Source organism: Lytechinus variegatus, chromosome 4 (genome assembly GCF_018143015.1).
Source record: "Lytechinus variegatus isolate NC3 chromosome 4, Lvar_3.0, whole genome shotgun sequence".
NCBI lineage: Eukaryota > Metazoa > Echinodermata > Echinoidea > Temnopleuroida > Toxopneustidae > Lytechinus > Lytechinus variegatus.
The window spans coordinates 59,306,226-59,318,764 of NC_054743.1; the positions used below are offsets into that span (position 1 = coordinate 59,306,226).

The 12,539-nt window shown below is 37.1% G+C and overlaps 1 protein-coding gene across 1 annotated transcript; it reads left to right on the plus strand.

The window, feature by feature from the left end:
* The first annotated feature begins 2,101 nt into the window (after positions 1–2,101).
* LOC121414409 (synaptogenesis protein syg-1-like) lies at positions 2,102–6,420 on the plus strand. Its single transcript, XM_041607574.1, has one exon. It carries the CDS (start codon positions 3,038–3,040, stop codon positions 4,880–4,882), a length of 1,845 nt encoding a protein of 614 aa, XP_041463508.1. The 5' UTR covers positions 2,102–3,037; the 3' UTR covers positions 4,883–6,420.
* Positions 6,421–12,539: the final 6,119 nt, after the last annotated feature.

Consider the following 12,539-nt stretch of genomic DNA (forward strand, 5'->3'; position numbering starts at 1 on the left):
TTAATGTATTCCACCACTTTAACAATCTTCGAATTTCATTATTGATTGGCTTTGTTAAATGTGGTAGTTTTTATTAATTCACAATTAGATTTTGGACGTATTTTCTTGCTTTTGTCCCTTTGTATCTGCCCACTTTACTCACTCTAATGCGAGGTCAGTCTGTAGACCTCACTATTGATTAAATGCTACTCACTAATTTGTTTTGTTGTTTTATGAATGAATTTCCTTTAATGTACGACTGTGATGAAATTATTTTTTAAACATATTAAGTTGATGTCCTTGGGCCTTCGAACCATATTTATAGGTGTCTTTTTTAATAAATGGATATACAGATTAGAGGTGTTGTGGCTCATTTGATAAGTCTCTGGACTGTGAACCACAAGGTCCGAGGTTCAAATCCCACCGCAGCACTAGCGTCCTTTGGCAAGGCGTTTATCTACATTTGCCACTCTCGACCCAGGTATAGTAAATGGGTACCCGGTAGGAAGAAATTCCTTGAATGCTCGATGCGCCCGATCATGGTAGCCGTGCTAAAGCCGGGGTAATAGTATGCAGCGCTAAGAAACATTTGTATCAAGCTCTATATAAATGTTGCATATTATTGTTGTTATTATTAAAAATAATAATAATAGTAGTAATAATAATAATAATAATAGAAATTAAACGTCTCCTCGCTTGAAAGTATTCGCTTTGGGCCTTATATCATGACGTAGACGCATTTATCTAAATAAGACTTCGACCAGTACTGACCAATTTCCAAATAATTTATTATGAAGATATCAATATGTTTAACGACCTATTACATAATGACCTACATATGGGTAAAGATAACTAATTTTTAATTTACCTCCCAGGAAATGACCGGAAGACAAAGGCTTCCACCGGATGATGTCTGGAAAGTAGCGTTATGAACTGAAACTTTTTTTAGGGAAGGGGGGGGGGAGTGGAAAAGGGTTATTGAACTTTCTCCAGAGATGTAGAGTGGTCACTTTAGGGGGTAGCACGAAAAAAACCCCGGGCGGGAGTGGAAAGGGAAGTGAAAGTAAGTGAAAGCGAGAGATAATTAAAAGGAAGGGAAAAGAGGGAAAGACAGAGAGAGAAAAGGAAAAGAAGGGAAAGGAAAGTCTATACTGGTTCACATTCTTTACAAACATTGCAATCATGTCAATTTAATACCATCATCCTCACTCTGTACTCTTATGTTCGATTGTTATGTAAATTGTATGTCAGTTGTTGATAAAGGGGTGAAAAAACCCTCATATCTAGCAAAATGAAAACAATTGTGATATTGACTACGATATTGATAAACAGTTCCAGTTTTATATGAACTTTCAGATTGCAAAGCAAAATTGTTGCTACTGTACTACAGCACTAATAGGTTCGGGAAGTTTACCCATGATACTCACTAAATTAATGGCATAACCCTTTTCAATATTAAATCTGAGGAATCTGATTTTTTTTTATTTCTTTGGAATGTTATGCAGGAGCTCTTAAGACTTCAACTTCCAAGCATTTTTACTATTGAACAATTTCCACCATTCAAAGTTGTTGCTTCCTCAACGTGTACATTCCTCTATATCAATGTCGGCTTTGAAAGAAAATTCACAGCGCCATCTTCTTTCGGAAATGGGATAGTGTATACTTGTCTGAAAAAGTTTTTCATGACAATCGTGTCAACAGTCAAATGTTCTTTGCCTGGATTATATCTTTATTTTTTCATCTTTGTTTGAAAGAAAGTAATTGAAAATGAACTACTGATAGCGGTTAATGATAGCATGTAAGAATTAAAATCACCAATCAAATCAAATTCACTCGATTGAAAAGAGTCGAGGAAGCACAGTTTAAAAACACAAATAAAAATCAAATACGTGCAGTGGAATGTTTTTTTGAGAGGTTGAACCTTCAGGTAAGGGTTATCATGTACACATGTATAATAATTTGTTAGGCAAATATGTAAATGATCATCCAACTAGATAGAAATCTAAGTAATGAGGAGAGTTCGATGAAATGTCTCTCGTCTTCCTCTGTTTACAAAATAATTATAAGCCATTTTACCAAGCACCCAAGACGCTGGATGAGCAACAAGTCATGTGGGATGTGATGACAGGCAGTCAGACTTGACGGTTGAATATTTTAATGATTGCATGATTAGGCCAGCTCACTGCTGTCGTCAACACTTAATCACCGAGTGCTGAAGATAAGACACCGTTTCAAATAGTTACCCGCGTCTCGTCCAAAGTGATAATTTCTAGCGGACTAAAGGCGAGCGCGCGCATTTTCATCTTAATTCAGTTTTGATCGTCTGCGTTGCTCGTCGTGGCCGCAATGGAAATCAGTTTGAGCCATCATCTAAATACATCATTCTCGGGAAGTTTAGTCATAGCAAGTGACAGCCATCAAACAGTCCACAAGACATCCACTATCGAATGAACATGTCTTTGCCTTGATGACAATTGCCTCGAAGTTTTTATTTCGTCAGGATTTTGAGAGCGCTGAAATTTATTGGTTCATTACAGTTTGACTATAGGAGATCACTGTTGGAGTTAATCAGAGTTGATATCTCATTGGATTCTCTAGAAGAACTTTGCGCGGCTAATTGAAACATTTTCAGGATAAGACTTATTTTCTTGAGAACTTGGATAGTACAAATATTTTTTGATTATCACAGTTCGACTGCAAGATATTGGTTTAATCAAATCTTTCCACACTTTCATTGAGTTCTACAAAGAATATTCGATCAGCAGTTGTTATTTCTCAACGGAAAGCATCAACATATTTTCGATATAAATCAAGCGTTTTCTCAAACTTCCGTGGGCCTCTCGGAGGCAAAAGAAGGACTGTACGCACAATGATCTACGAATGATTTTTATATTTTGTGAGAGGTGCTGATAACTTCTTAAAGAATCTTGGAACTATTTAAACCGAAAGTGGCATCGTGGGAAAATAAGTTTCCTTTTCCCCAGAACCTTCTGCTACAAGTTTTATGTGAAGTGGTGATAACCTGGATAAGAGCATCTGCGGATATAGAAGTGCAAAAATGGCAATATTAAAAGGAATAACGATCCATTCAAACATGATTTTATCCTGGATGTGGCTCGTGGTTGCCGTTACCAGTGTAGGAGCAATATCGTTTCGGGAACAACCAGAAAGTATAACAGCCATCGGTGGGGAGACCATCGTACTTCACTGCGCTGTCAACAACCAAGCCGATATTCCTCTCTACTGGCAGAACCTTGATACCGCTTCCTACATTAGCTTAAACCGAAGGATGAACCCCTACGGCCAGATTGGGGAAGAGCAATTGAGCAGATTTGAAGTGACAGGCAATGTTGAAAGAGGCGAGTACCATCTACAGATCACCAACGTATCGAAGGCCGACGAAGGCAGGTATGCTTGTGTGTTCTTTCTGAACTTTAATTACTACAGTCAAGTTGCCAAGGTTAGGGTAGTTCGACCACCGGATCGTGGCTACCCAAAGTGCGCCATTGATCCCATCCAGAGAGCCAATGTCGGTGATAACATCACATTGTCTTGTGAGTCCCGTGGGGGCGATCCACCGGCGACTTTGTCCTGGGTTCGAGGAACGACGCGGTTGATCACGAAGAGAGGGCGCCAACACAAAGGTGACCCGGTTGTCCATTATTCCACGACGTTGACAGAAGAAGATTCGGACGTCCGTTTCACGTGCGTGGCTACCAACTCTGCCTTGGAGCAACCGATCACATGTTCCCTGACCCCACTTCGTAGCAGCCTGGGTGTCTTACTTCGACCTGTAGTCGCCAGCGTGGAGGTTGGCCAAGCTTTCACATTTGCCTGTATCACAGAGAGAATGCCTAATCTTGCGTACCAGTGGTACATCAACAACGAACTCATCGACGGGCGAGAACCGCGATTCACCTACCTCCGTGGAGGTCAGAGACTTCTGATCGAGGCCGTCACCATGGAAGACGACTATGCTCTGGTTAAATGTGAGGTCACCCAGAAGGATTACAGTTATTCCGGATCGGCAGTGGGTCTCCTTTGGGTGCAGTCCAACAGGATCAGCACGTCCGATGTCCAGGAAACTGCAACCGAAGCACCTTCACCACGCGGTGACCACGCGGCAACTACCACATCAGCAAAGGCAACAACAGCGCCTACTACTCTCGCAACGACAACGCTTTCAACCACAGCATCACCTCCAACCACCACAATACCTACAACAAAAGCAACGACAATGAAACCGACAACAAAAGCAATAACGGAACGACCTACAATTCCCCAAGTGCCTCTTGTGGTCAATGATGGAAATATTGTGATTTACGAGTCTTCGTCGTCGTCGTCGGTTTCATCAGATATCTTTTCCAGTTTAAGTTCGGTATCATCGCTATCGTCTGACAACGAGGTACTGGCTCCTGAAAGCGAGACCACGGGCTTGGTAGACATTTCAGTTCCAACTGAAACCAGCGCTCCTGCCGAAGCAGAAGCATCTACGACAGAGGTAACCAAGACACAGCCTCCAGAAATGTCCGGTAACGACCTGACTCCTACTGAAACTCAGGAAGAAACAAATGCAAATATTATCCTAAATGCAACCAGTCCCGTTGAAAACTCAACGAATAACCTTGTAAATGTCTCTGTAACCTCATCTACAAGTGCAACTGATGTCATGGAGGTGGGTAGTGGTGATAGTATTGGCATTCCGATTGATGAGACAAACATTTTTACAGATCAAGAACTGCCACCGCCGAACAAAACCGACCGATTACGCGGGACTCCGAACTGGGGGTTGATCGCGGGATTGTTCGTCGTCTTCCTCCTCGTCGTTGTCGCGCTCAGTGCCTTAGCGGTATTTCTATATAAAAAGCACGGCAAAGAAGCGACCTCGACGCCATCCACGTGATCGTAAAGAGGTATTCAGTTGAACATCGAAAACAATTCCTCTCTGTCAGGGCCTCTTGGTAGCCTGAAACGTGAAACAAATACGTGATGTTTTTGCAGATTATTGGAGTTGGATTTTACACACTGTGCTGCAGTATTGAATTCTAGTCGGCTGCTGCAGAAAAAAAAGAAGTTCTTTACCTGTTCAACCAGTTTGCAATATCATCGAGATGCCTGACATTAGTTTTAAAAATCTGGAACAAGGTGCTTAATTCATTAGGTTTCATCCATAAAAAAGGGTAATAGTGGACGTGTCGTGGAGTATAGAGGTTCTTACTCTTGCCTTGCAATTAGATGGTCGTGTGTTCGAAACCCATCGCGGCACTAGCGTCATTTGACAAGAAGTCAATCTACACTTTGTCATGTTTTGAACGGGTAAATGAATCAAATCCAATAAAGTGCGAGTACCAACTGATCTTAGAAGCGCTGGAATGCTCCCAGAAAGTACAATTTGCGGGCAGAGCGTTCAATCATCTGTTCAAAACGTATTAAGCGCGATATAGATTTTGTCATAGTGACAAGACATTTTTGAATTGTTACTTCTATTTCTGGTGTGTCAAACGTGTAAACTTTGTATATATCGGTGTAAATAATATTGTACAGGTTCAATAGTGAGGTTATTATAAGTTTTTTTTCTACACTGAAGTTCGTGAGTGGGTGCTCTTCATGAATCTAAAAATAATCTCTTGTATTTTCATTTTCACTATTCGTCAAAGCCCGACATAAATTATGATAGTTTTCCAGAAAATATTGCAGGATAATATAAAAAAGGGTTATGAATTAGCTTGAATTTATGATAGATTCAAGGAGGAAAATCACCACTGTGGTTTTGATAGTTTTATGAGATTAGATAACATATCGAATATTCTTCAAAGTAACTGCCGATAGATGTTTGGACATGCAAACAACCTATGATTCAAAAATTTAGTTACGAAGGAAATTTACTTGAGAATGTTTCTTCAACCCTTTTAAGGCCATGCAGCATTTGAAGATATTTGATCTCAATTAATGCTTATCCTCAATCTATTGTTGAACTAAATAATAGTATAAAACTATCACCAGTGTCAACGATTCCTTCCATTATTTTGCTCAATGTTTTACATTTTAACTTTTACCATAATAAACATTAATATCATTAATTATACTACGTTTTCCCAAATACTACGTTTTCCCAAAAGCGCAGACAACCAGGAAAATAACTTTTACATTTAAAATTTAATTTTCGTCATGTGTTACTTAATTGTTCACGCTATGAGGCACACAATAATATATGACTAATGACCTACAACTGTTGACCCTAATGACACAGGTGTATGAACGTGGATGCAATTCATTTTCGTAGTACACTTGTCATTTTTTTTCTGATGAATTTGAAAGTGTGACGACAGACCTTAGTTTTGACCATGGTCATATCTAACACCTGACCCATCATTAATCCACGAAGAGACATTTCCCCTCAAAAGGTGCTAAATGACTTTTTTTTTTAAATCAGGAGGTAATGCATTATTTTCTTTATTAATATTACAATTTACGGAAAAAGAAAATAGATAGAAATTTCGGGGGTGGGGGGTTATTAATGCTTGATAATTTTAGAGCATACTGTTCTTCAAATATAGGGGCAATCCCGTAAAATATGTACGTCCGACCCCCTGTATTTGGGACCTTCTTGAAATTTTCTGTCTCTGATTTCTTGTCCGTTTGACAGTCTGTAATGCTGCCAAAGGACCATGACTTGGTCAGTTTATAAAGTGAAGTAAGAATTTAGAAAAACGAGGGTCAGACGTACAAAAGGGTAGATTATTTAATGAAATTGCCCATAGATATCACAGAGGAAATTTAATTGGTTGAAAATGTAAAGAATTTGTAAAGACAACATTTTAGCTTGTTTTATGATTTTATTTGTGTGACTCAAACATGGAGGTTGTTCTCTCGTCTTAGTTTTCCACCGTTTCGAGTAATTTGACAAATTCCCTCTATTTAAATTATCAAGACCTGAAAAGCATCATGAGACATATTATATATTTCTTCTATCAAGTGGAATGGTAAAATTGTGCATCACTTGCTGCTATTTATCATAAAAAAGAAATGTGTCGATACATTTATATTTTGAAGGCTAAACATGCAAATTGTGACACAAATTTTCCTTTTCTGTAATTAACATCCGTTGCATAGCTCAGATGAACGATTGCACTGAGTATCCCCGGTCAAAATCATAATGAACATAATGATAATCTTAATTCATCATTTTTAATGTCTAGAAAAATACAGAAATATATTTTTCATGGAATATTAAAGATGGCCCGAAATTTGACAGAGGGAACATGAATGTCAAATATCTCTACACTTCTGGTATTAACAAGATTGATTAATGTTCTTTGATGGTGCATGAAGAGCCACATTTCCGAAAAAATATCGTGCATGAATAACACATTCTTCTTTTTATCAAATGAGGACTTATATCCCTTTGAAAATTACTTTGTTATATCAAAAGGACAAGCTACCTTAACAGGTGTCGTATCTGTCTCGGACATAGGAAAGGGGTTTCAAACGGTGTTTGTGTATTTTTTTTACAGTTTGATCTGATTACGATTTCTATCATAATTATCGAGCTGAATTAGAAAAAAGGCTTTCTTTAAAATGTTTTTTTTTTTATAATTCTCCTGAACTTCATTTTTAAATAAGAACTATCCTATGACCAAACATTAATTAAATCATTTTAATGAGGACATGGAGGGCAATACATGTGCGGATGAAGTAGCGACCGACGAAATAATATATTTTTATTTTTAATCATAGTATCTCATATCAATGGTAATATTACATTTGATTATGTACATGCTACATACTATACTGTATCAATCTGTTCAGCATTAGTAATGAAAAATTCATTTTTTTAAACCATGCGAAGTAATTGTCACTTAGAGTTACAGGGTAAATAGCTTTTGTATTTTCCATAATAATCAAAACAGAATCAGTTTCAGAATGTCAAATTGTTTTATGTTTTATTGTCGAATTGTTTTGTGTTTTGATTATCTTTCATGTGGCATTAATTCACTGTCTTTCCGACAAACATTGCTTGTCTACAATGGTAAAAGAATGATAGTTATTTTGTAATAGACTTTGTACCTGTTTATTACCAAAACAAGGAATATCAAAATAATGGATTATAAGAAAGTATCATATTAAAAACCCGTGAAAGAAATAATTGAGATGACTTCTGAGCCATTATCGTGAATCTCTCATAATTGTTTATAAAAACTCCTGATTTATCATGAATTAAAAGAAACAAACGTAAACTAGCACAGTATACCCACCAAACTGTTACCTTTGAAATGAATTAAGTTCAATTGTAAACTACATGTAACAAAGGCGATGACCAGTTGTAATTGGACATACATGTGTCCTTCTTTTCAGACAAATATATCACATATAGTTTATTGTTGTATCGTGATAACTGGGAAATAAAGATGGTAAATATTCCAAGTTCTTCAGGGAAGTTTATTATTATTGATAAAAAGAACTTATATATAAAGGAAAAGAGTAGGTGTAATCATAACTTTAAGAAAGATTTCCGTAGGATTCGAAGTCATATAAGAGCCTCATCCGTAAACGTTAAACATGTTAGGAACACTTTAGTAATTATTTGTGTTCAGAAGTTTCGCTCTGCATTGATTTGTAATGATACACAGTGAAATATTCATTATCTTTTGAGACAACATGTAAAAAATGATTATCGCCCTGCGTCATTTGAAAGTGAAGATTTAAAACCTTCTTTTTATAAGACGATCGGGGGAGCATTTCATTTTACACATTTCCACTGACTATTGTTATAAGCTTTCAAACTCCTTGAATCCGATTGGGTCAGAGAAAACTTGTCACTGAAAAAGTACTGAAAATTAGGATGAAAAACTTTGATTCGATCCTGTTTAGGTATCACAGATAAATCGTCGCATAATTCAAATTTGGACACTTAGCAGAGTTCACCGTTGCCTCAGATGATTACCTTGGCCGATCTGTGCCTCGTCGGTTTGCACTAATGATGATGATGATGATAATAATAATAATATAATAATAATGAATAAATAATAATGATAATAATAATAATAATGATACTACTACTACTACTTCTACTAATAATGATAATAATGATAATGATGATGATAATAATGATAATAATAATAATGATAATACTACTACTACTACTACTACTAATAATAATAATGATAATAATGATAATAATAATGATGATGATGATGATAATAATAATGATAATAATAATAATGATAATGATGATGATGATGATAATAATAATAATAATGATAAAATAAAAATAATAATAATATAATAATAATAATAATAGGCATTTATATAGGGCCATCTATCTAAAAAAATTCTATTCCTAGGCGCGATGTTATTATTATTACCCCCGGCTTTATAAAGTCGAGTTATAACTCGAGCTGCCTTTCAGCACTCACGCATTCAAGGAATTAATCCTGCCGGGTACCCATTCACCTCACCTGGGTTGAGTGCAGCACAACGTGGATAAATTTCTTGCTGAAGGAAATTACGCCATGGCTGGGATTCGAACCCACGACCCTCTGTTTCAAAGTAAGAAGACTAATCCACTGGGCCACAACGCTCCAAAAATATAGCAACATGAAATCCATTTCTTTTGAGACACCCTGTAGAGGTGAGGGCTGTCCCTGGATCGTTGGTGCATAGTGAATGATGAAGACAGGCTGGGGGTATAGACACAGGAAAGGGGGAGCTTCCAGAAATCGGAAACAAGAGGGCTGAGTTGGTTACGAGCAGGAGGAAGTCGACTTCCTTGGCATTTGAACGGATTGACATTCGAATGAAAAGTTGAATCAAATCACCACCATGCCCCCTGCCTGCCTGGCTGCGCATGCCCACCCCCCACACCCGCTCTTCCCCCTAGTCTGCAGGCACAGACCCTGATTGAAACTTTGATCAACAAGTGTGTCTCCACGCAAAGACTAGCACATACAAAACTTGCTGTTTCCTTCAGGACAAAATATATGAGTAGGCTGCAATTCAGACCCTTAACTCGAGTGAAGGGTTTTCACAGCAGACTTCTCTCTCCCCCTCTTGGTCGTCTGCGTGCAAAGACTCGTATAAAGCATCCATAAGTGGACTTATTTTTTTTACTGTTTATTATTGGAAGAAGGGTTTTCGGGTGACACATTGGTCCGTATTCTGATAGCAGGTTTAACTTAAACTCAGGATTAAAGTTGTGGTTTAAGTATGGCAAGCCAAAAGTATCAACATTTTTATTAAGTTGTATGTTTCTTATGTTTACGGTGCTCTTTCCTGATTCGTCGATGGTGAAGACACTTCCTAGACAATAATTATGAATGATTTGAGAGCCAAATAAGCTGAAGTATGATATCTCTACTGTTAGTGATTTATGTAACAATTGGCTATCCATACTTAAACCACAACTTTAAACCTGAGTTTAAGTTACACCTGCTATCAGAATACGGGCCATTAGGTTTAGATGTACAAGGAGACTATATACTTTCATTGTGCAATATAATCAATTACCGGTAATCACTGTGAATAGTTGATTGGTATGCATGTTGGGAATGCAGTCAGATATTGACTAGCACTCGGGTAGGGGGGGAGCAGGGTTGTCATCCTGACAGTAGGTTGATTCGTGGTTAAAGCGGGGGAAATGGGGGTGGGGTGGCATGTATAACCCATGTCTGCCCCTATATCTTTAGGTAATCATGAATATAACACCACTGATGGTTTTACTAATTTATCAATGTCCATGTATCGATGTCGTTTGCTTTGTTGGAATGCATTATAGTTGGTTGCTACACAAGTTGCTTTCTGAATGAATAATTGCACGCAGTTATGGTCATAAATTAATTATTTCAATGAAATTATATACAGTGGTGGATAGGGGAGGGGTGGGGGCACCAGCCCAAACCTCCAAAAACATTTTTGTTTATCTTTCTTTTTTTGCGGTTAATATTTTTTGGGACGGAAAATGCATATCATAAGAGGCAATGGACATTTTCTGTTGCTTGTCAATTCTGTTCCCTAGAGAATGACCCCCACCTAGTAAATCCAATTCCGAGATCAAACATTAATCTATTAGGGGGTGGGGCGGCGGGGGATCATTTGTTTCTGTATATGATTATGACAATTTACTGAATACTTTATGTAGTTTGCAATATATATGGGCATTGATTACAAATATGTTTTACCTCATAAATATAAGTATATTTGTTTCACATTACTCTTATCATGCGTGCCTTTCGTATACAAGTATATCTCGTCAGTCTTCTCTTAAAGGACTTTCAAAATGTATTTATATAAAAGTTCTCAAATTGCAGAGCGATTTATGTGAGTGTGTTTGTATAATTACTCTTTCGCTCTCATTTATATTTTAAATACTTGATGTGCGAACGATGCAACTTAGTCTATTGAGTATGATTTTTAATCGAAATTACTTATTTTTTTGTAAATAATTTTCATAGTTTATGAGAGTGTTTTATTTTACCACTGGGTGTATTTTATTAAGTGATGTATAGTAGCATATCAGTGAATAAAGTATATAATTTGTAAGATAACCATGCTTTGTCTTGCATCTCCTATTCTATTCTGGGGTGAATTTTGTTTTGATTTGATTTGATTTATTTATTTCCGTTTCACAATTGTACATAATATGCTTAACATAACATAACAAAAAAGCTCGAAGATACTTCAAGACATAAAATAATATATAGAACATAATCATAGATTTAAGAAACACAATTCAATAAATAAAGTTACCTAAGATGACATTTGTATCTAAAATAATCATAACGAATTGAAGTTGATTGAAAACAACAATATGAAGCAATTTCATAAAATGTATATCTTAATTAAGATCAATACAATTATACAACTCGGTTAATAAGTTTAATTACTTAGTAATTAGCTACACTGCTAAAACGCCGGTGTTTTTATTTTATCACCGCCTGGTATCTATATCGGCCCATACTAGAGGTGTTGAAACAACGCCGGACTGGTCTTGGGCTAACACCAACTTGACATTTAAGCAACACCAATTAGTGTTAAACCAATATCGGTTTGAATATTAACTGGTGTTGTTTCAACGCTTCTCTGGTGTGGACCGATATAATGTAGATACCAGGCTGGTGTTAAATCAACACCGATGTTTTTGCAGTGTATTACTCTGAAAAAAAGATGAACTCTTAAAAATACATATTGAAATTCACATCGGGTGATAGACAGAAAGAGAGAGAGAGGGATATATAGAGAAATGTACACTGCAAAATCTCCGGTGTTGATTTAACACTAGCCCGGAATCTATATGTCCACACCAGTGAACTATTGAAACACCAGTTTGGAATCAAATCCATGCTGTATTAATACTAATTGGTGTTGTATACCAAAACCAAACTGGTGTTTAACACTTCTCTGGTGTGGACATAGATACCGGGCTGGTGTTAAATCAACAACAGTGTTTGTGCAGTGTAGAACGGAGGGTAGAGGAGGAGGAGGGGGGGGGGGGGGGGGCTGAGTAAGAAGAGATAGAGACAGATACAAAGTGAGGGGGGTACATCTCCATTTTTTCGATCATA